Source organism: Loxodonta africana, chromosome 5 (genome assembly GCF_030014295.1).
Source record: "Loxodonta africana isolate mLoxAfr1 chromosome 5, mLoxAfr1.hap2, whole genome shotgun sequence".
NCBI lineage: Eukaryota > Metazoa > Chordata > Mammalia > Proboscidea > Elephantidae > Loxodonta > Loxodonta africana.
The window spans coordinates 146,591,404-146,615,589 of NC_087346.1; the positions used below are offsets into that span (position 1 = coordinate 146,591,404).

The 24,186-nt window shown below is 41.6% G+C and overlaps 1 protein-coding gene across 1 annotated transcript in view; it reads right to left on the reverse strand.

Annotated features, from left to right (window-relative positions):
* Positions 1 to 15,559: 15,559 nt before the first annotated feature.
* Positions 15,560 to 24,186, reverse strand: part of BST1 (bone marrow stromal cell antigen 1) — a 41,321-nt gene continuing 32,694 nt past the window's right edge. Inside the window, exon 10 of the mRNA XM_064286060.1 lies at positions 15,560 to 18,566. Coding sequence (XP_064142130.1) covers positions 18,548 to 18,566 — 19 coding nt within the window. The 3' untranslated portion in view covers positions 15,560 to 18,547. The remainder of the gene's footprint in view (positions 18,567 to 24,186) is intronic.

Below are 24,186 nucleotides of genomic sequence, written 5' to 3' on the forward strand. Positions count from 1 at the left end.
TGTTTACTAACATTAGACAGACATTTCATATGACACTGTCTTGAAGACTAACTAAACTAATTACTGATTTCCCTTAAACATAGCTCCCAGTCTGATCTTTGGAGTCAGTTCCACAAAACAGGCTGAATTCTTAAAAAAAAAAAAAGCACAATGCCCAGAGCAAAATGATCTTACTAGTTCATCTGGACCATTATTTGACTCAAAAATGGCTTCAGAAGGAGCCAGTTTTTATTTTTGTTCCTCAAAACTTGAGGTTCAAAAGGACACCCAGGGGCAATGGCCTATGTGGGTTACCTCAACCTCCATGAAAGCCAGAAATCTGGATTCCAGGAGAATTACAACTCTTTCATCATTCCCTCCTTTGGATTATAATCTTGCTATAGAATCTTTGATCCAAAACATTCAATAATGGTAGTTGAGCACCATCTGGTTTTTAAGATTTCAGGCACCATACAGCAGAGTAGCAAGTAGAAGAGAAACACTATTAGGCCTATTGTCTGAAATAACCAATGAAACCATGACCCTAAGGTCTTTGAACCAAGGAAACAAAACTCATGAGTGGTTTGTTTATACACAAGCAGCATCAGTGTTTCAGCTGCAACTGCGTTCTCCAAGGCCTCAGACTGTGTACTGATACAGACACAGAAACATTTATCTATTAAGGCACAGCTGTTCCTTGGAGGACTAACAGGAAATCTATTGTCATTCTGATCTGTAAAATCATAGCTCAAACTTTGTACACTTGTCTGATCGTGACATTTACAGCTTTGTTAGTTTACCAACAGGAGCTTCCAATTGGACAGTTACAATATCTAAACCTATTAGTTAGATAACTTAGAAGACAGAAAAAATGGTTTCTTGTATCCAGAAAGTAGGACCTTAAAACATCAGCAATATTCCTGCATATAACCCACGGTAGTCCTTTCATTTACTCAGTCTTATGTAGTTAATTTCTGTTCCACATGATTTCTGCATCAGCCAGTCTGTGAACCCATCAGCTTCTATATATGATTTCTGGAAATCTTGATTGAGTCTAGTTACAGTCCTTTTCACAAATCCAATATAGTCTGTCTTTTTGTTGAGATATTTTGGCCAAACGTTTTCAGCAAATCAGCAAAGTAAAAACTTACCTGCAGATGACAAAAGTTTATATGGCCATGATTAATTTATAAAAATAATACTCTTAAAAGTGAAATACCTGCTAGAAATTAATTACAAGTGTAATGTAAAGGCAAAAAATCACTTAAAGAAAAAAAAGCTTTAGACAAAACCATTTCAAAATGCAATGATTAACTTTATTTTCAAAGAGCTTCAGATAAAATACATAATAATCTTGAGACATAACACTATATACCCAGTGCCGTCAAGACATACCAAGAATATGCCAAAACTATCAAGTCTCTGGAGACGCTGGTGGCGTAGCAGTTAAGAGCTATGGCTACTAAGCAAGGGTCAGCAATTCAAATCCACCAGGCATTCCTTGGAAACCGTTGGGGCAATTCTACTCTGTCCTATAGGGTTATTATGAACTGGAATGGGCCACAATGGATTCAGGCTTATCAAATCTCTAAATACCTGAATAGTAATTAAAAAAAAAAAAAACTTTATAGGTAAACGATGTGAATTCCTTAGTCAAACCATTGGCTTTGATGGTGCTAGGTTCAAAAAATATATAGTTGCCACAAAGATAGCAATTTAAAAAAGAAATAAAATTATGACATAATATTATGTGTTTGTTGTCTAATATTAGGCAAAAACATAAGAGGAAATACTAACATGTAAATTTTAACCCAAAGAGAATCAGGCGCTTTTCTCGATTTTAACAACATGTTTCATGTAATTTATAGCATATTAAATAAACTTTCTTAGGACTTTTCCTTTAAATTTTTTTTTGTGTGTGGATTTCCATGAAGTTTCAAAGTTGTCAGAAGTTTATTACAGGTCACCAAGAAACAATACCTAAGTTATTCAACCAAAGATCTTAAAGGTAAAAACCTCGCTTTTTTTTTTTTTTTTTAAGCCATGCGGTTTGGCTTTCATCTCAAGAATCTTATACTACGGAGAAGCCAAACCTTTGCCTTCAACGTAGACTATGTAAAGAATAAATTAACCCTTCAACCCAGTAATTAAAGAAAATTTTGTTATTTTGACAGGGAGAAACCCAATTCTTTGTTTTATATGCTATTTAACATTAAAGCTCCTAAAAATCTCATAAATTAAACCATTGAACTTCAGTCAGACAGACAAACTTTTGGCCACATCAAATAAACTTTTTATTAAATCTCTTAAATGTTGTCTTTGTTACATCTCTTATAGTACATCCCTCTAAATGGCAAAATGAACACACTCATTAGCAGGTATATATATATTTGTTTATTTATTTATCTATACATATATTCGTTTATTTGTTGGAGCCCTGGTCGTGTAGTGGTTAAAAACTTGGCTACTAATAACCAAAAGGTTGGCAGTTCAAATACACCAGCCGCTCCGTGGTAACCCTATGGGTAGTTCTACTCTGTCCTGTAGGATCACTATGAGTCAGAACTCACTCAACAGCACGTAACAACAACAACACATACATTTGTTGTTGTTAGGTGCCATTGAGTCAGTTCCAACTCATAGTGACTGTCATGGATTGAATTATGTCCCCCAAAAAATGTGTGATTTAACTTGGTTAGGCCATTATTCCCAGTATTCTGTGTTTGTCCTCCATTTTGTGATTGTAATTTTATGTTAAAGAGAATTAGGGTAGGATTGTAATACACTTACCAGGTCACTTCCCTGATCCAACATAAAGGGAGTTTCCCTGGGGTGTGGCCTGCACCACCTTTTATCTCTCCAGAGATAAAAGAAAAGGGAAATAAGCAGAGAGTTGGGGATCTCATACCACCAAGAAAGAAGCACTGGGAGCAGAGCGCATCCGTTAGACCTGGGGTTCCAGTGCAGAGAAGTTCCTAGTCCAGGGAAGACTGACGAGAAAGACCTTCCTCCAGAGCTGACAGAGAGAGAAAGCATTCCCCTGGGGCTGACAGCCTGAATTTGGACTTTTAGCCTATTTTACTGTGAGGAAATAAGTTTCTCTTTGTTAAAGCCATCCACTTGTGGTGTTTCTGTTATAGCAGCACTAGATGACTAAGACAATAATCCTATGTACAACAGAATGAAACACTGTCCAGTCCTGCACCATCCTCACAATTTCTGTTATGTTTGAACCCATTGTTGCAGCCACTGTAACAATCGAGCTTGTTGAGGATCTTCCTCTTTTTCTCTGACCTTCTACTTTAAAAAGCATGATATCCTTCTCCAAGGACTGGTCCCACCTGATAACATATCCAAAGTATGTGAGTTGAAATCTCACCATCTTTGCTTCTAATGAGCATTCTGGCTGTACTTCTTCCAAGACAGGTTCGTTTGTTCTTCTGGCAGTCCATGGTATATTCAATATTCTTTGCCAACACCGTAATTCAAAGGTATCAATCCTTCTTCAGTCTTCATTATTCGTTGTCCAGCTTTCCCATGCATATGAGGCAACTGAAAATACCATGGCTTGGGTCAGGTGCACCTTAGTCCTTCAAGTGACATCTTTGCTTTTTAACACTTTAAAGAGGTCTTTTGCAGCAGCTTTTGTCAAATGCAATGGGTCATTTGATTTCTTCGCTGCTGTTTCCATAGGCATTGACTATGGATTCAAGTAAAATGAAATCCTTGACAACTTCAATCTTTTCTCCATTTATCATGATATTGCTTATTGGTCTAGTTGTGAGGATTTTTGTTTTCTTTATATTAAGGTGTAATCCATAATGAAGGCTGTGGTCTTTGATCTTCATCAGTGTTTCAAGTCTTCTTTACTTTCGGAGAGCAAGGTTATGTCTTTTATATATCGCAGGTTGTTAATGAGCCTTCCTTCAATCCTGATGTCCCACTCTCCTTCATGTAGTCCAGCTTCTTGGATTATTTGCTCAGCATACACATTGAATAAGTATGGTGAAATGGTATAACCCTGATGCACACCTTTCTTAACTTTAAACCACAAAGTATTCCCTTGTTCTGTTCAAAAGACTGCCTCTTGGTCTAAGTACAGGTCCCTCATGAGCATAATTGTTTTGGAATTTCCATTCTTCACAATGTTATCCATAATTTGTTATGATCCACACAGCCGAATGCCTTTACATAGTCAATAAAACACAGGTAAACATCTTTCTGGTATTCTCTGCTTTCAGCCAAGATCCATCTGAAATCAGCAGTGATATTCCTCATTCCATGTCCTCTTCTGAATCTGGCTTGAATTTCTGGCAGTTCCCTGTCCATGTACTGCTGCAACCCTTTTGAATGATCTTCAGCAAAATTTTACTTGCATGTGATAGTGGCTCCATAGTGGGGAGGAAATTCAGGCTCATTTATCGAAGATATTAAGCTCTAAGGTTCAAGCTTTTGGTTCCCTTCTTTTTGAACTTAATTCATTCTGCTAGCTAGAGACCAATCTCTAATTATAGACCTTAAATATACTAGTTCCTCCAATTGGAAAGCACTTTAAAGTAGGTACAGATGATTTTAATTTTAACGTTGCGATTCTTTATTATCATAAAACAGGTAGGGAGCTATCACCTCCCCTGCGAGTTTGACAAAACAGAGCACTATTTTCCAGATTTTCTCTGAGTCACAAAAAGAACCCTAATGAGAAATGCCACAGGGCTTGGAAAACGTTCTGTGTGGACCAATGTGTACTTCCATTGCAGGAGAGTTTGCTTGTTGGTAGCAGGCAGCTACCTTGCTGGGCAGAGTTCCTTGTATCTCCCCTCTGTCTTTCCTCACTATTCCCTTGGATATGAGTGGAGCCTTCTTCATTATCTGTTGTTTCAGCAAAGCTTTTCCCTTTGAAAATGACTCCGAGGCTAGAGGCTATACCTCTAGCCAGCCAGGTTACAAACTTAGTCCAGCATAGGGATCTTCCCAACACTAATCATCCTTATGCTTAAGCCCATTGCTGCAGCTACCGTGTCTTCCTCTTCTCGTTGGTGGATTCAAACTTCTGACCTTTTGGTTATAGCCAAGCTCTTAACCACTACACCACAAGGGCTTCAACATAAATATAATAAACATAAATATAGAATCACCTAATATGTTTGTCAGGAACTGGGAAAACATGCGTAAGAATAGATCTTGAGGGTGCTAGACTGAGAGTGAACATGTGGAATATATAAAAGTAGATAAGAAAGGGTTTACTGATAAGGGAGCACTGTCCCATGGCTCAAAGTTTAACAATCTAGAAAAGATACCTAGGGCCAGTCCTAATGGCATTGCTGGAACGGTTCATTGAAATCTGAAAAAAAGATGGCCTACGGTAAATGATAGGGGCAGTGGTCGTTCCGAGGTAGAAATCTCACCTCCCATGCAGGAGATCTGGTTTGATTCCCAGCCACTGCACCTCAAACACAGCCACCACTTGTCTGTCAGTGGACACTTGCATATTGCTATGATGCTGAACAAGTTCAGTGGAGATTCCAGGTTAGGATAGACTAGGAAGAAATGCCTGGCAACCTACTTCCAAAAAGCAGTGAATGAAAATCCTATGGATCTCATTGGTCTGATCTTGTTGTGCATGGGGTTGCCATGAGTCAGGGGCCAACTCCACAGCCACTAACAACAACAAGATAAATGAGTTAAGATTTATTATTCTGCCTTGTCAAAGGCTCAGAGAGATGGGCATGCTGGAATGTGTTTTATAATCCATAGCCTGCTGACTGTGTTCCCCAGGAGGACCCAGAAGACGTTCTTCACTAAAGCAATAAGGCACGTGCTAGTGATGGGGGTACTGGCATCACTGAGAAGCTCAGTACTGGCTGTATTCTGAAGGTCAGGGCTGCTAATAGGGTTGTAGTTACTGGACTGGGCTCCCTAGTGTCAAAGGAAAATAGGATTCCAGAATAGTAGAGGCAGCACTTAACCACTGTAGGCAAGGTAGACGTGACTACCACGATAGGCCACAAAGCTAGAATGGTAAGTGGGGGCCTGACAGGCAGGGATCAGTGACAGTGGCTAGTAGATTCTGTTGCCCCGAAGAGCTAGTTAGTGCGGCAGTCAAAGAGGACCTCGTTTGGTCTTTACAATCAAAAATGATTAAGAGCAAATGAGCCAAAGGCCAATGTCAGCTGTCAAAATGGAAGATCACAATCCTTCACCCAGTTTCCAGACCTATATCTGGAACGTCAGACCCAGGTCCAATCATTTAATGGTGAGGAAGAGCCCTGCAATACCACAGAAAGTTGCACAATAGTGATCCCCTAAGCCTTCCCCAAAGGGACTTATGGCCATTATATGAGTTATTATATATTGAAGGAATGAAAACACTCAGCTCTTCAGTTGACCGTTGAATACTGAGTTTCTTGTTATTTGCAATCAAGTTAGCTCTAACTCATGATGACTTTATGTATAACAGAATGAAACATTGCCCAATCCCGTGTCATCTTCAAGGTCATTGGTATGTTTGAGTCCATTGTTGCAGCTATTGCGTAGTGTGTTTCAATGTAGAGGGCTCATCTTCCAGCACTATATTGGGAAATATTCTGTTGTGATCCATAGGGTTTTCACTGTGTAATTTTTGTAAGTAGACTGCCAGGTCTTTCTTCCTCATCTGTCTTAGTCTGTGAGTTCCACTGAAACTTGTCCACCAAGGGTGACCATGCTAGTAATTGAAATACTGGTGGCATAGCTTCCAGCATCATAGCAAACGCAAGCTACCACAGTATGACACACGGACAGACTGAGTCCAAATGACAAATGGACTCTTGGCCTGAGTTTGTGGCACAGAGTGCATCCAGGGATCCATCCTGTGGTCATACCCCTGGTTGGTGAATGCATAATTGGAATAAATTAGTTCAGCAGCTGCCAGAGCTCTCATATCTGACTGTGGAGTAAGAGCCATTATGAAAGGAAAGACCAAGGGGACATTCCTGAAACTGACCCCTAGTGGGAAGTCTGACAATCCAGTTATTAAATAATGATAATTGATTTCTTCAACCCGTGACTCTCCTTGTCTATAGAGGCCTTGTTTGGGAACTCCATATGGAGAAGAGGTGAGCAGCAGAGTCAATTCAAATCGACTTTTGTCTTGGACTTAATACTTTCATAAAACCATCACGCCCCCTTGCAGGATCCTGTTATTATTGTCGTTGTTACTTGTTCTCAAGTTGATCTGACTTGTGGCAACCCCATGTGTTATATAGTAGAACTGCTTCATAGAGTTTTCTTAGCTATAATCTTAATGCAAGAAGATTGCCAGGCCTTTTCTTCCACAGTACTGCTGGATGTGTTTGAACTTCATCCAGGTATGGCAAGGCCAGGGGATGCAAAGAGGGGCAAGTCTTTGCTGAAGCCACAGGGCCAGAGTGAAGTCAGGCAAGAGCTCGGACAACGATGACACAGTGGGCATGGGCCATACTAGGGGAATTCATGGGGGGCTGGGAAACAGAGGAAACAAACAACTAGGCGCCTGGTGGTGAGGGTACAGAAGGGTTCAGTGAGGAGGTGATGCTTAAGGTGGGTCTTCAAGTCAGCTAAGTAGGTGGCAGAGCAGGAAGGGAAACCGGTGCAGAGGGACCAGCATAATCAAAGACTCTCCCACCCCCAGGAGTGAAAAGGCAGGGTATGTCTGGGTTACAGAAAGCTACTGGGTTTGACAATGCCCAGCTGGGCACAGCTTCTCTGAGAAGCTGGCACCACTTATACAATATATACCAGTGGATGAACCCAACAAGCATCCCACCGCATGCCAGGTCTTCTTGGATTTCATTCCTCCACAGGTTCACTTCCCACGATCTGTTTCCTTAACCTGTCGGAGCTTGACCTGGTTCCCAGGTGCGCCCCCTCCTGCCTTCCTGTGCAGGCAGCATCCTTCTGCACCTTGTCCTCCTGAGTGACCTAGCTTCAAGGGAGGGGCCTACTGTTCCACCAGGTATCTGAAACCTATCAGCCTCCCTACCTGGAAACACTCCCAACCCACTCCCTTACCTTCCCACCTCTCATCTGACTAAATAGCCATCATCTTTCAGGTAGCAACTAAGAGGTCACATCCTCTGGGAATTAGCCTAGCTTAGGTGCCCTACTCTGCCCTCCCAAAGCACTCTGTGAAATCTTCATTGCACACATAGAAATAGATAGCAATAGTAATTGCTCGTTTAATTGTCAGCTAGTGAGGGTCAGGGGAGAGCTCACCCTCTCTCTCTCCCTCTCTCTCTGCCTCTCTCTGTAGCTCTCTTCTCTCCTCTCTGCCTCTCTCCCCTAAATTGTGTTAACAGCAGTGGTAAACAATAATTTCATTTTGGTTATGATTCTGTAGAGATCACTGTGTCACACAAAATTCAAACAAGTTTGATGTTTTTACGGACGGTAAAATTTTACAAGCACCATCTTAGAATTATGTCACATTTCTATAGCAAAACAATGCAGGCACAGCAGGAACACGCTGAATCAAGCCCCGTCTACTTCTGTGGCCCCGTTGAGTCGATTCTGACTCATAGCGACCCCAAAGCGACACACAAATCTCCGCTGACAGACGGGTGGTGGCTGTGCCTGAGGTGCCCCGGCTGGGAATCTAAGCCAGGTCTCCCACATGGATGGTGCGAATTCTACCACTGGACCACCCATGTCTCCTAAAATGCTAAGTAAAGTGATTTAATATATAGTTCTTATTATTGGGACATCTTTAGATAGACTCTACCAAGAAAACACGAAAATGTGGGACTATACGTAATGAATAATTGTGTTGAAATTAGCATAGTTCAGGTTATACAACCTGCTTCATGTTTTCTAAATATGGGCGTCCAGAACCGTGGCCAGGCCTTAAAAGGGCAGCTTCCCAGCCTCAACAATAGTTGTATCCTGTTTGCCAGCATCATCTTTCAGGTTGCCTTTTTCCTTGGTTCCAAAAGCCTCCTGTGAACCATGAAACCGAACTCTGAGTTTGAACAGCCTGTTAATTAAGTTTCAGTGGCTGTAAAGTCTTCAGTGAAGAGGCGTTTTCAGGAAGAATTTCAGAAAGACTGAAGAAACAGAATAACAAGCATTAGGAGTTGGCTCAGCTCTGCTTTGGACTGTCCCATTGGAGTGGGAGCATAAATCGTTTTCAAAATGACACTCTTTACTCACCCACTTCTGCTTGGCAATCCTTAATTTTCATTGTTTCATCAAAGAAGGAATCAGGAAAGCTGCCTTTAACTTTAGCACATGTTTGCTTCAACAGCTTACTTTTGAAACATTCTTTGTGCTCAAGGAGGACTTCAAATGTGTAACCTATCAGTTGGCCAGAATCTGATCGGTGTCATTTAACATCTTTGAAGACCATCAGAAGAGAGTCATCATGCTTCTTATTCAAAGTCCTGGACTTTCCAATATATATATATATACATATACATACACATATATACATATATATACATATACATACATATATATATATATTTTAATCCATCAATATGTAGAACGTTCTTGGAGTAATTTTTTCTCATTCTTTTTCTCCTTCTTTATTTACCAATGTCATCAGAAGGCCTGAGTCCAGGCCCTCCCTGTTTATCATCCCATCCTCCAATCTTTGTGCGGGTCCCTCCAGGCTAGACCTTAATACATGCACCAGAGAGCTCAGGTATCAAGGAAGGGCGTATATATATCTTCATACTTTCCTCCCAGAATATGAAATTCCTTTCCAAATCAGGTTCTATCTTATCATGTTGCCTTTTAAGGGCTAGGTGGGCTTGCATTGGAGCCAGCTCCTGTCCACACCCCTGGAGGTTGGATTTCTATACACCAATAAAGAAAACTACAAAAAGGAAACCAGGAAAGCAATACCATTTATAACACAGGGCTGCTATGAGTCAGAACTGACTTGAGGGCACCTAACAACAAAAACAACATGCAATAGGTAAGTGGTAACTTTGGCGAAGGATAAGACAGTACATGGAACTGGGGAGGTCAATGCAACTAGACCAAGGCAAAGTCATGGAAGGTTCATAGGCATATCCGGACTCCCTGGAGGACAGAATTGCTTGGCTGAGGCCTGGGGACTGTGGTCTCAGGGGGTGTATGGCTCAATTAGCAAACTGGTTTATGGAGAGAATATTCCACTTCTGCTTTGGTGAGTAGCATCTGGGGTCTTGCGAGCTTGTGAGCAGAAATCTGGGATACTCCACTGGTCCCACCCTGTCCGTAGCAAAGGAGAATGATGAAAACCAAAGACACAAGGGATAGATTAGTCCAGAGGACTAATGGACCAGAACTGCCACAGCCTCCACCAGGCTGAGTCCAGCACAACTGAATGGTGCCCGGCTACCACCACCAACTTCACTGACAGGGATCACAGAGGAGGGTCCCAGACAGAACTGGAGAACTGAAGAAAAATATGGAACGAGGTTCAAACTTGCAAAGGGGGACCAGACTTGCTTGTCTGACAGAGACTGGAGAAGCCCCGGGAATATGGCCACCGGACACCCTTTTAACTTACTACTGAGGTTGCTCCTGAGCTCAGCTAGGGATTGGTCAGGCCCATGAAACAAACAGTATGTTTTTTGACTATGCTAAGGCATTCAACTGTGTGGATTATAACAAATTATAGATAACACTGTGGAGAATGGGAATTTTGGAACACTGAATTATGCTTACGAATCTGTACTGGGTATCGGGATTGGAGGAAGACTCAGGAATAAGGAAAACTGAAGAACTGACGCCTTTGAATTGTGATGTTGGCAAAGAATATTGAATATGCCACGGACTGCCAAAAGAATGAACAGGTCTGTCTTGGAAGAAGTATGGCCAGAATGCTCCTTAGAAGCAAGGGTGGTGAGACTTCACCTCACATACTTTGGACAGGTTATCAGGAGGGATCAGTCTCTGGAGAAGGACATTATGCTTGGTAGAAGGTCAGCGAAAAAGAAAAAGAGGAAGACCCTCGATGAGATGGATTGACACAGTGACTGTAACAATGGGCTCAAGCATAGCAACAATTGTGAGGATGGCGCAGGACCAGGCAGTGTTTCATTCTGATGTGCACAGGGTCCCTATGAATCAGAACCGAGTCAAGGGCACCTAACAACAACAACATGAAACAAACAATAATACATGTACCTCAGCGACATAAGAGGAGACTAAATGGGCATGCTAAGCTGGGGAAAGGGACAGGAGGACAGGGAGGAATGGAGGAACAGGAGGGCTGGAGGAAGGGAGATGGGGAACCCAGGGTCGAGAAGGGGAGAGTATTAACACATCAGGGGGTTGGTAACCAATGGCACAAAACAATATGTGTAATAATTGTTTAATGAGAAACTAATTTTACTCTGTAAACCTTCATCTAAAGTATTAAAAAAAAAAAAAAGATTACAGCCTTGGGAACCCTATGGAGCAGTTCTACTTTGTCCTACAGGGTTGCTAGGAGTTGGAACCAAATCAGAGACAACAGGTTTCAGGTTTTAACATAGATCAGGGGCTTACTGTATACCAGATACTGTGCTAAATACTTTCATGTTACATTTAATCCTCACCCTACCCCGTGATTGGGTTTGGGTGGGTTCCTACCCCGTGATGTTGGTTCTATTAATATCTTATTTTACAGATGGAAAAACATGCATCTGCCCATGATCCACAAAAGAAATGCTCACTGAAGGCCCCAGAGCACAGGAGAGAGAGCTGGGCAGGTGCTTTCAAGGACAAAGTTCTAGTCTTTCCCTGTCCTGCTCTGGGCCCCAGGTCTCCATGGTAACCAGTTGCCATCCAGTGGATTCCACCTCCTGGTGTCAGAGTGGAACTGTGCTCCACAGGGTTTTCAATGGCTGATCTTTCTGAAGTCACTCACCAAGCCTATCTTCCAGGGTACCTCTGGGTGGACTCAAACCTCCAACCTTTCAGTTAGCAGCCAAGCATGTTAACCATTTGCACCATCCAGGGACTCTATTGGTTCCCCAAGCCTGATAATCTAGCTCCACTTTAAATGCAAATTGAGTTTGGGCTCCTTCATTCATCAAAGGCTCACTGGTTCATGGCTGGCCAGGGGGAAGCACTGTGACAGACACAAAGACAAATGGATAAAGTCACTCTTCCCAAGACAGACATGAGAATAAACTGCATCTGAAGCTAGAACAAAATGAGGCTTCAAGGAGGACATTTGGTCTGGACAGCGGAGGTTGGAACGGCAAGGCCAGACTGAGTCACCAGAGGAAGAAAGGTACCGGATATGAAAGTTTACAGTGAGAAAGGGGAACAGAGAGAAGGTGGATAGAGGGCATGGAGGGTTCTCCTGGTACATGAGATGATGTAGTTTGGGTGCAAATGGAAAGATCTGAAATGCATGATTAATAAATATGCATTTTAACTTGGCAAACATTATATTTAGTGAAGTAAGTCAGTCGCAAAAGGACAAATAGTGAATGACCCAACTTACAAGAAATATCTGGAATAGACAAGTGTATAGAGACCAAAGTTTATTAGAGATTATCAGGGGCAGGTGGGAGGGAGGGGAGAAGGAAGCCTCAATGCTTAGGGGGCAAAGAACTTCTATGAAGGGTGATGGAAAAATTAGGAAACTGGGAGTGGTGATGGTTGAATGGCATGAGGAACATAATTAATGTCACTGAATTTCACATCTGAAGAATGTTGGAATGGCAAATGTTTTGTTACGTATATATTTACCACAATAAAAAAAATGTGCATTTTATTTTGCCAATAGTAAGGAGTCATTAATTGTGCTCATGAAGAACCTGTATGTGGATCAAGAGGCAGTCCTTTGAACAGAACAAGTGGTTTACTACATGGTTTAAAGTCAGGAAAGGTGTACATCAGGGTTGTATCCTTTCACCATACCTATTCAATCTGTATGCTGAGCAAATAATCCGAGAAGCTGGACTATATGAAGAAGAAGGGGCATCAGGATTGGAGGAAGACTCATTAACAGCCAGAGTTACGCAGATGACACAACCTTGCTTCCTGAAAGTGAAGGGGACTTGAAGCACTTACTGTTGAAGATCAAAGACCACAGCCTTCAGTACAGATTACACCTCAACATAAAGAAAACAAAAATCATCATAACTGGACCAATGAGTAACATCATGATAAACGGAGAAAAGATGGAGGTTGTCCAGGATTTCATTTTACTTGGATCCACAATCAACACCCATGGAAGAAGCAGTCAAGAAATCAAACAACGCACTGCATTGGGCAAATCTGCTGCAAAAAAAACCTCTTTAAAGTGTTAAAAAGCAAAGATATCCCTGACCCAAGCCATGGTGTTTTCAATCACCTCATATACATGCATGCATTCTAGGTATAGATGATGAATTAGGAAGACTAAAGAATAATTGATGCCTTTGAATTGTGGTGTTGGCAAAGAATATAGAATATACCATGGACTGCCAAAAGAATGAACAAATCTGTCTTGGAAGAAGTGAAAACCCCAGTCAACACCTTCCCCCTCTGTCTTTGTCTTGCTAACCAAGAGCTTGTTTTGAGCAACATTTTTCAGGAAGTTGCAGCAGGTAGTGGCTCCATCTGTTGAACTGGCCCAAGCTACACCTTGAAGCATGTGCAGATTGAAGAGATCACGTCCTGGAAAGAATGGTTATTTCCCAGCCCATGATTTCACCCAATTCCATTTTAGAAGCGAGGGGTCCCACTACACGGACATCTGACAGAAGATGATTTATTATCCAGACCTCCAAATATGGGCATGGGAGGACTAAGGGCGGAGAGTTCCGGATACCAAACCCAACCACCGACGCCATTAGAAACAGAAAGCTCCCCAGCACCCTCAAATGGAGAGCACATGGCCTTACGGTTGCTAGCCCCCCCACAACCCAGTAGCTCCTAGTATGGGCGGACAATACACTTGCCACTTTCTGTTTCCCTTGCAATAAACTTGCCACTTTCTGTTTCCCTTGCAATTAATGTCTGTCTTGTTTCAATAGGCTGATAGGACAGGACAAGAAACTGAGTGGAGTTCGGTTACAGAAATACAAACAGAATGCTCCTTAGAAGCAAGGACGGCAAGACTATGTCTCACATACTTTGGACATGTTATCAGGAGACACCAGTCCCTGCAGGACATCATGCTTGGTAAAGTACAGGGTCAGCGAAAAAGAGAAAGACCCTCAATGAGATGGACTGACACAGTGGCGGCAAGAACAGGCTCAAAGCGTAGCAATGATTGTGAGGATGGCACAGTACAAGGCAGTGTTTCATTCTGTTTTACATAAGGTCACTGTTAGTCGGAACCAACTTAACGGCACCTAACAACAACAACAGGGAGCCACTGATGATTTTGAGCAAGGGAGTGATGCAATCAGGACCCTAGCTTAGGAGGGCTGCCCAGGCAGCACTGTGAAAGTTGGGCTGGAAAGGAGGAAAAATAATTAGGAGCAAAGACAGCAGTTAGTGTTACCAGAATAGGGTTCTTGCCTCTCACTGGTCAAGAATGAGCAGGTAAGGCACATGGAGTTTTCCACACAAAGCTTTATTGAAGAGGCTTGCAAGCAGAGACGAGGAGGGCCTAAAGCAACGCTTACCCCCGTCTCACAGAACAAAAGACTAACCTGGGTGTTTAAAAGTTCTTGGGCAGGAAAAGAATCATGTTTATTCATAGGCACAGGCGGGGATATGTTATCTACGGTGTGCGCGCAGCAGCTTTCCAAGATGGCTCCTGTCCCAGAGGCCTCTGGGATTCATAGCAGGACTTATTATGGGGTGTTGCATCTGCATAGTCTCCCGGTGGAAGGTCACACAGCAGTCACGGGTGGATGTTCTGCACATGTCCCTTGGGCTGGTTTTCTCCAGCTGCTTCTGAAAGACAGCTTTAAGGAAGTTTTCGGGCGATTTTTCTGATACCCTGCCCCATTCTTCTGGGGAATGGCTTTGTCTCTGCGTCCTGGGCCACTTCCTGTTACTCTGTTTGCAGATTTGGTGAGGGGCCTCTGTTCCCTGTCTTAAAAAAAGGCAATTATATATTCGAAATAAGCATTTTAAAATGTAAAAAAATAAAACCTGTGGTTTAATGACTCTCCTCTGGGTTGCACTCCTGATGGCAAAGCAGAGTGTCATGTGTTTAAAAAATATGAATGCACGTATAAGCCAAACCAGTTGCCATGGAGCCTGTTCAGACTCCTGGTGACCCCACGTGTGTCAGAGTAGAGCTGTGTTCATAGGGCGTTCAATGGCTGAACTTTTAGAAGTAGATCACCAGGCTTTTTTTCAGAAGAGCCTCTGTGTGGACTCAATCCTCCAACCCTTCTGTTAGCAGTCAAGGGTATTAACCCTTTGCACCACCTGGGAACTCCTTCTTGTGTATGAACCACAACCACCACCACCACCAGCCATGGCCATCTAGTTGATTCCGACTCATAGCGACCGTGTAGGACAGCATGGAGCTGCCCCGTAGGGTTTCCAAGGAGCGGCTGGTGGATTCAAACAGCTGACCTTTTGGTTAGCAGCCAAGTTCTCAACAACTGCGCCACCAGGGCCCCTGGATATGAACACACATAAAAAAAAAAAAAAAAAGTCTACTTCTTTGGATGCAGGATGATAGATGGTATTTATTGCCTTCTTCACAATTTTTCTGTGTCATTTAAATTCTTTCAAGTGAGCAGGTATCATGACTTTTTATTCACAATCAAAGTTTTTTAATTTTTAAATAAAACATTTCCTTTTTCATGGAACTCAAAAGGACAGCACCTAATTAAGTCCCAAGCTAGCATGCTGTGAGTGATTGTGGTGTAAATGGACTCATCACCCAGGCAACGCACAGGCAGGGGACACTGTGTTCTCCAAGCCTGTCCTAAGAGACTCCCGTTGGCTGGACTTCTGTGGGATTAACCTCAGAAGCCAGGTTGGACCTGAGAAAAAAGGATGACATGGAAGTTGGCTGGGCCTTTCTTCTCCCTTCCTCGATATGCCAAAACTTAATACCACTTATCATTCTCCATCCCTGCTCCTCCCATCCATACTAGTGATATATCATGCATTTTAAGTGCTTTATTACAATAACATAAATACACTCCTGAACTCCTCCAGCAAAACTTAAATTAAAAGGAAATTAAAGAGTCACTCCCCATATGTTCTCTTCTCTGAAGCTCAGTCCACTCACTTACCCATTCTCTCATTAAAACATCGTATGGAATGTCTACTTTGTCTAGGTATGGTGAGGCCAGGGGATGCAAAGAGGGGCGAGTCTTTGCTGAAGCCACAGGGCCAGCATGAAATCAGGCAAGTGCTCAGACAATGACGACACAGGGGCACGGACCACGTTAGGGGAATTCATAGGGGGCTGGGAAGCAGGGGAAAGAAACAACTAGGGGCCTGGTGGTGAGGGTACAGAAGGGTTCAGTGAGAAGGTGATGCTTAAGATGGGTCTTCAAGTCAGCTAAGTGGGTGGAAGAGCAGGAAGGGAAACCAGTCTAGAGGGACCAGCATAGCCAAAGACCCTCCCACCCCCAGTAGTGAAAAGGCAGGGTGTGTCTGGGTTACAGAAAGCTACTGGGTTTGACAATGCCCAGCTGGGCACAGCTTCTCTGAGAAGCTGGCACCACTTATACAATACACACCAGTGGTTGCACCTAATAAGCATCCCACCGCATGCCAGGTCTTCTTGGATTTCATTCTTCCACAGGCTCACTTCCCACAATCTGTTTCCTTAACCTTTCTGAGCTTGACCTGGCTCCCAAGTGTGCCCTCTCCTTCCTGTGTAACCTAATTTGCTATGTAAACTTTCACCAAAAACTCAATAAAATGTTTAAAAAAAAAAAGGATCACCATCCAGAGATAATCCTTTTGCTTTTTGGTTTATTTCCTTTCTTTTCATTCACTTACAACATATGTGTATCATGCAAACATACACTCATAATATTATCTATTTATATTATATTTTGGACAATTGATCATATGATAAAGTTTTATATCGCATCTCTTGCACTTATTGTTGACATTTCTAATGTCATTAAATCCTTTGCAAACATGATTTATTTTTAATTTATATAGAGTGAAACTTATTCTTTTGGTGTATAGTCCTATGAGTTTTGACAAATGCATAGATTCATGTAGCCACCACCACAACCAGGATACAGAGCAATTTCATCACCCCCGGGAATTCCCTCACGCTGCCCTTTGAAGTTAGCTTCTTCCTAGCCCTAACCCCTGGCAACCACCGATCTGTTCTCCATTCCTATAGCTTTGCCTTTTTCAGAACGTCATATCCATGGAATCACACAATATGTAGCCTTCTGAGACTGGCTTCTTTTACTTAGCATAATGCATTTGAGATTAACCATGTTGTATGTGTATCAATAGCTGGTGATTTTTTTTGCTGATTAGTATTCCACTGTATAGATGTACCATAGTTTGTTTTATCCTTCACCAGTTGAAGGACATATAGTTTGTAAACATGATTTTTACTAGTCGAAAGATTTTCTATCTTATAGATGTATCAAACCATATGTAAACACATCTTTATTATGGGACACTTTGTTTTTTTACCCGTTATAAATACCCACTGAATGAACATCTTTGTGTGTAAATCTTTGTTATATCGGATATACTTGACTTGCTGTCGAGTTGATTTTGACTCATAGCGATCCTATAGGATGGAGTAGAACTGCCACATAGGGTTTCTAAGGAGCAGCTGGTGGATTTGAACTGCCTACCTTTGGTTAGCAGCCAAGCTCTTTAACCACTGCTCCACAAGGGCTCTCTCTATATAAATTTATATAGTGCAAATACATCTTAAGCTATCAATAAGTATGCGGTGTGCTCTTTCTGGGGGTATGAAAAAATATGAAATACAATTCTATTCAAATTTTCTGAAGATGTTTGATTATACAACAAACAGTCCGGGCCTCACTGCATCGTACCATTTTAAGAAAAGTCTGACAGAGACTGGAGAAACCCCAAGAGTACGGGCACCCTTCCAGCTCAGTAATGAAGTCACTCCTACGGTTCACACCTCAGCCAAAGATAAGACAGGTCCATAAAACAAAACAAGACTGACTGGGAGCACCAACCCAGGGGCAAGGACGAGAAGGCAGGAGGGGACAGGAAAGCTGGTAATGGGAAACCCAAGATCGAGAAGGGGAGAGTGTTAACACATCATGGGGTTGGCAACCAACGTCACAGAACAATATGTGTATTAATTGTTTAATGAGAAACTAATTTGCTCTGTAAACCTTCATTTAAAGCACAATTTTAAAAAATAGGAAAAAAATAATTGGCTTGAATTCTAACACGGAAGCTGTAACCTGTTAAATGGGACTAGGCTACACTCTTGTGTCTGCTATCCTGACCATGTAAGTCACATTAAAAAATAACTGCATGTACAGTTTTGCCAGCAACAAGCTTCTCTAGACAAGGGAGTCACTTGGCATACTCAGAACAAGAAGGATGACTTCATACAAGGACAGGTGGCAGGGCTGGGCTGGTTAAGGTGGCACAGCTGAGTTGTTAGCTATATTTGAGTACCTGAAGCCAAAGTCACTAAGAAAGGAATTACAGGGCTGACACTTTGTTCTTCACAAAGAAATGGGATTTCTCTTTAAGTAGAAGCTGCTGCCCTGCAAATTAAAAAGGAAATAAGGAAAGTGTCAGTATTGGTTATGAAGCCTACTTTCAAAAATATACATGCACATCATAGAAAAATTCAGCTTGTACAGAAAGTTATAAAGTGAAAAGTCAAAGTCTCTCAGTCACCTTATTTCCATTTTCCATAGAGAATCACCAATGATAGTTTAATTATCCTTCTAGGAATGTGATACACACACATGTCCATAGATCCTTTTATCTAAGCACAAACGTAATCTCCAACTTGCTTTTTTCACGTAACATCTTATCTTGGACATATTTCCATATTGATACATACGGAGCTAACTCATTCTTCCTCCTGGCTGCCTACTATTCTTATTGTATGGAAGTACTTACTGTGTGGATAAAGTTAGCCAGTCCCTATTGATGGGCACTACATCCTTACAGTTTAACTGGTGAAGAAAAACCTGTTCTGACTTACAAACTCCAAATCCTGATCACTGGATGTTTTTGAAACAGAAATTACTGAGTTGTCGTAAGCCAATTAAAAGATGCATTAAAAAAAAAATCATGGAACAATCTAACGTTGGTTTGGGAATTCATCCCATGGTGCTGGACTAAAGGCTCGTCCTTAAAGGTTCCCGACTCCATCTGATTGCTAAAGGAATTTCCATCCGCCTAATTTTTTTTTTTTAACTTGGACCATGCCTCCCCCTGCAGGACATTTTTTGTAATTGCACTTCTGGTTCAGTTAATGTCAAGGCTTGTCTCATTCAAAATTGATCCTTTTTTTTTTTTTTGCTTTTAAATAATTACCTAATTAATATAATAACACATTTATCTTTATTCTTTAAAAATTAAAATAATACAGAAAGAAACACAGTGATAATGACAAGATCCCCTCATCTGTCTCCAGCTCCCACTCCTTTGCCTAGAAGTAACCACGGTTAGCAATTTAGAGTTCGTCTTCTCAGACCTATTTCTGCCATTTACGTCCAATATTATGCACAAATAAAAACATAAAGCTCTGCTTTCCTTTGCTGGACACATATGGGTTTACGCTCTATGCATTGGTTTGCCTCTTACACTTCAGCTTTACAAGCTTTTCGTGTCAATACAAGTTTTCTGCTTGAGAGCAGCTTTTCTGCACAGGAAAAATTATCTGCAGTTACTTTGGTTTTAAAAATTAATTCTAGCTATTGAATTTATAAATTCAAAACCCTGATTTTTCAATACAATTTTCTATTCCATTTATGAATTGTACTGTTCTATTTTTAATTTTTTTTTTTTTTTTTTAAAACCTGGTGAATTCTGTCGATTTTTAAGCGGGCTTCACACTTACTCCAATTCCCTTGAATGTTCTAACCTTAAGCTTTTTTAGTTTAGTTATTTGAAAACATAAGTTGAAAATATTGCTTTTTCTTTTTATAATACTTCAGATACGTGAGTCAGTCCCAGTCGTTTTCTGTTTCTTGCCATCATAATGTAGAACTGATCTATATGCTGTCATTCCCAAGGTTCTGGTAGGACAGGTGTCATTCCTTTCACCTTTCTAGCACCTTTGAACACCCTTTATTTCTAAACCTGTCCCTCCTCAGGGTAGAAGTCAATCATTCATTCACTCATTTATTCACACCAAAGAGCCTGCTATGTTGCAGGATCTGTTCTAGGTGCTTGGGATACACACATCAGTGAACAGAACAGGTGAAAATTCCTGCCTTCCAAGAGAGAACACCAAGAGGAATGCAAGAACAAAGGGCAACTATGGTTTTTTTTTTTTTATGGTGACTTTTTTTAATATAGCTTAGTGTATCCGGCACCGATAGTATTAACAAACGATAATTTAAAAATGGACAAATAGGTATATAGATATGCCAAGAAGTGTGGGAGGATGTAAGGGAGCATTAAAAAAAAAAAAAGCCAAACCCAGTGCCATCAAGTCGATCGGCAAATACAGGTTTGGCGGTGGCTATCTCTGTTGGTGCAGCTCATATAGAGCACACAAGAGGTATAGAAAAGGAATCCTCTTAGACATAACCAAACATCCCATGGGATGAAGCTCCTAGGCTAGAAGACAAAGGACCATAGACTTGGGGAACATCTATATCAGTTATCACAACATAGTACATAAAGACAATGTTCTGCATCCTACTTTGGGGGGTAGCAACATCTGGGGTCTTAAAAGCTTGCAAGCAGCCAGTTAAGATACAACTATTGGTCTCTTCCCTCCCGGAACAAAGGAGGGTGAATGTGTTGCTCTCCCCGTTGTTGTTGTCGTTCGGTGCCGTCGAGTTGGCTCCAACTCATAGTGACCCTACACACAACAGAACAAAACACTGCCCAGTTGTGCGCCATCCTTACAATCATTGTTATGTTTGAGCCTATTGTTGCAGCCACTGTGTCAATCCACCTCTTTGAGGGTCTTCCTCTTTTCCGCTGACCCTGTACTCTGCCAAGCAATGATATCCTTCTCCAGAGGCTGATCCCTCCTGATGACAAGTCCAAAGTATTTAAGACACAGTCTCGCCATCCTTGCTTCTAAGGAGCATTCTGGTTGTACTGCTTCCAAGACAGATTTATTCGTTCTTCTTGCAGTCCATGGTATATTCCATATTCTTCGCCAACACCACAATTCAAAGGCATCAATTCTTCTTTGGTCTTCCTTCTTCATTGTCCAGCTTTCACATGCATATGATGCGATTGAAAATACCACGGCTTGGGTCAGGCGCACCTTAGTCTTCAGGGTGACATCTTTGCTTTTCAACACTTTAAAGAGGTCCTTTGCAGCAGATTTACCCAATGCAATGCGTCTTTTGATTTCTTGACTGCTGCTTCCATGGCTGTTGATTGTGGATCCAAGTAAAATGAAATCCTTGACAACTTTAATCTTTTCTCCGTTTATCCACGATGTTGCTCATTGGTCCAGTTGTGAAGATTTTTGTTTTCTTTATGTTGAGGTGTAATCCATACTGAAGGCTGTGGTCTTTGATCTTCATTAGTAAGTGCTTCAAGTCCTCTTTACTTTCAGCAAGCACGGTTGTGTCATCTGCATAACGCAGGTTGTTAATGAGTCTTCCTCCAATCCTGACGTTCCGTTCTTCTTCATATAGTCCAGCTTCTCGGATTATTTGCTCAGCATACACATTGAATAGGTATGGGGAAAGAATACAACCCTCACACACACCCTTCCTGACTTTAAACCAATCAGTATCCCCTTGTTCTGTCCGAACAACTGCCTCTTGATCTATGTAAAGGTTCCTCATGAGCACAATTAAGTGTTTTGGAATTCCCATTCTTCACAGTGTTATCCATAGTTTGTTATGATCCACACAGCCGAATGCCTTTGCACAGTCAATAAAACACAGGTAAACATCCTTCTGGTATTCTCTGCTTTCAGCCAGGATCCATCTGACATCAGCACTGATACCCCTGGCTCCACGTCCTCTTCTGAAATCAGCCTGAATTTCTGGCAGTTCCCTGTTGATATACTGCTACAGCTGTTTTTGAATGATCTTCAGCAAAATTTTTCTTGCGTGTGATATTAATGATATTGTTCTATAATTTCCACATTTGGTTGGATCACCTTTCTTGCGAATAGGCATAAATATAGATCTCTTCCAGTCAGTTGGCCAGGAAGCTGTCTTCCATATTTCTTTGCATAGATGAGTGAGCACCTCCAGCACTGCATCTGTTTGTTGAAACATCTCAATTGATATTGCATCAAATCCTGGAGCCTTGTTTTTTCGCCAGTGCCTTCAGAGCACTTTGGACTTCTTCCTTCAGTACCATCAGTTCCTGATCATATGCCGCCTCTTGAAATGGTTGAACATCGACTAATTCTTTTTGGTATAATGACTCTGTGTATTCCTTCCATCTTCTTTTGATACTTTCTGTGTCGTTTAATATTTTCCCCATAGAATCCTTCACTATTTCAACTCAAGGCTTGAATTTTTTCTTCGGGTCTTTCAGCTTGAGAAACACCAAGCATGTAATCTTCCCTTTTGGTTTTCCATCTCCAGCTCTTTGCACATGTCATTATAATACTTTACTTTGTCTTCTCGAGAGGCCCTTTGAAATCTTCTGTTCAGTTCTTTTACTTCATCAATTCTTTCTTTTGCTTTAGCTGCTCGAATTTCAAGAGCAAGTTTCAGAGTCTCCTCTGACATCCTTCTTGGTCTTTTCTTTCTTTCCTGTCTTTTCAGTGACCTCTTGCTTTCTTCATGGATGATGTCGTTGATGTCATTCCACAACTCGTCTGGTCTGCGGTCACTAGTGTTCAATGCGTCAAATCTATTCTTCAGATGGTCTCTGAATTCAGGTGGGATATACTCAAGGTCATATTTTGGCTCTCGCGGACTTGCTCTGATTTTCTTCAGTTTCAGCTTGAACTTGCAGATGAGCAATCGATGGTCTGTTCCACAGTCGGCCCCTGGCCTTGTTCCGACTGATGATATTGAGCTTTTCCATTCTCTCTTTCCACAGATATAGTCTATTTGATTTCTGTGTGCTCCATCTGGCAAGGTCCATGTGTTTAGTCACCGTTTATGTTGGTGAAAGAAGGTATTTGCAAAGAAGAAGTCATTGGTCTTGCAAAATTCTATCATTCGATCTGCAGCATTGTTTCTATCACCAAGGCCATATTTTCCAACTACTGATCCTTCTTTGTTTCCAACTTTCACACTAAAATCACCAGTAATTATCAATGCATCTTGATTGCATGTTCGATCAATTTCAGACTGCAGCAGCTGATAAAAACCTTCTATTTCTTTATCTTTGGCCCTAGTGGTTGGTGCGTAACTTTGAATACTAGTCGTATTAACTGGTCTCCCTTGTAGGCGCATAGATATTATCCTATCACTGACAGCATTGTACTTCAGGATAGATCTTGAAATGTTCTTTTTGACGATGAATGCAACACCGTTCCTCTTCAAGTTGTCATTCCCAGCATAGTAGACTATATCATTGTCTGATTCAAAATGGCCAATACCACTCCATTTCAGCTCACTAATGCATAGGATATTGACGTTTATGTGTTCCATTTCATTTCTGACGATTTCCAATTTTCCTAGATTCATACTTCTTACATTCCAGGTTCCAATTATTAATGGATGTTTGCAGCTGTTTCTTCTCATTTTGAGTCGTGCCACATCAGCAAATGAAGGTCCCGAAAGCTTTACTCCATCCACGTCATTAAGGTCAATTCTATTCTGAGGAGGCAGCTCTTCCCCAGTCATCTTTTGAGTCCCTTCCAACCTGGGGGGCTCATCTTGCAGCACTATATCAGACAATGTTCCGCTGCTATTCATAAGGTTTTCACTGGCTAATACTTTTCAGAAGTAGACTGCCGGGTCCTTCTTCCTAGTCTGTCTTAGTCTGGAAGCTCAGCTGAAACCTGTCCTCCATGGGTGACCCTGCTGGTATCTGAATACCGGTGGCATAGCTTCCAGCAATAGGCAAGCTCCCATAGTTCAACAAACTGACAGACTGGTGGGGGACTGTGGCAGTATAATAGGTTCTAAAATCAGGTAGAGTGAGACCTCCCACTTTGTTCTTCTTTTTCAGTAATGCTTTACTTATCCAGGGCCTCTTTCCCTTCCATACGAAGTTGGTGATTTGTTTCTCCATCTCATTAAAAATTGTTGTTGGAATTTG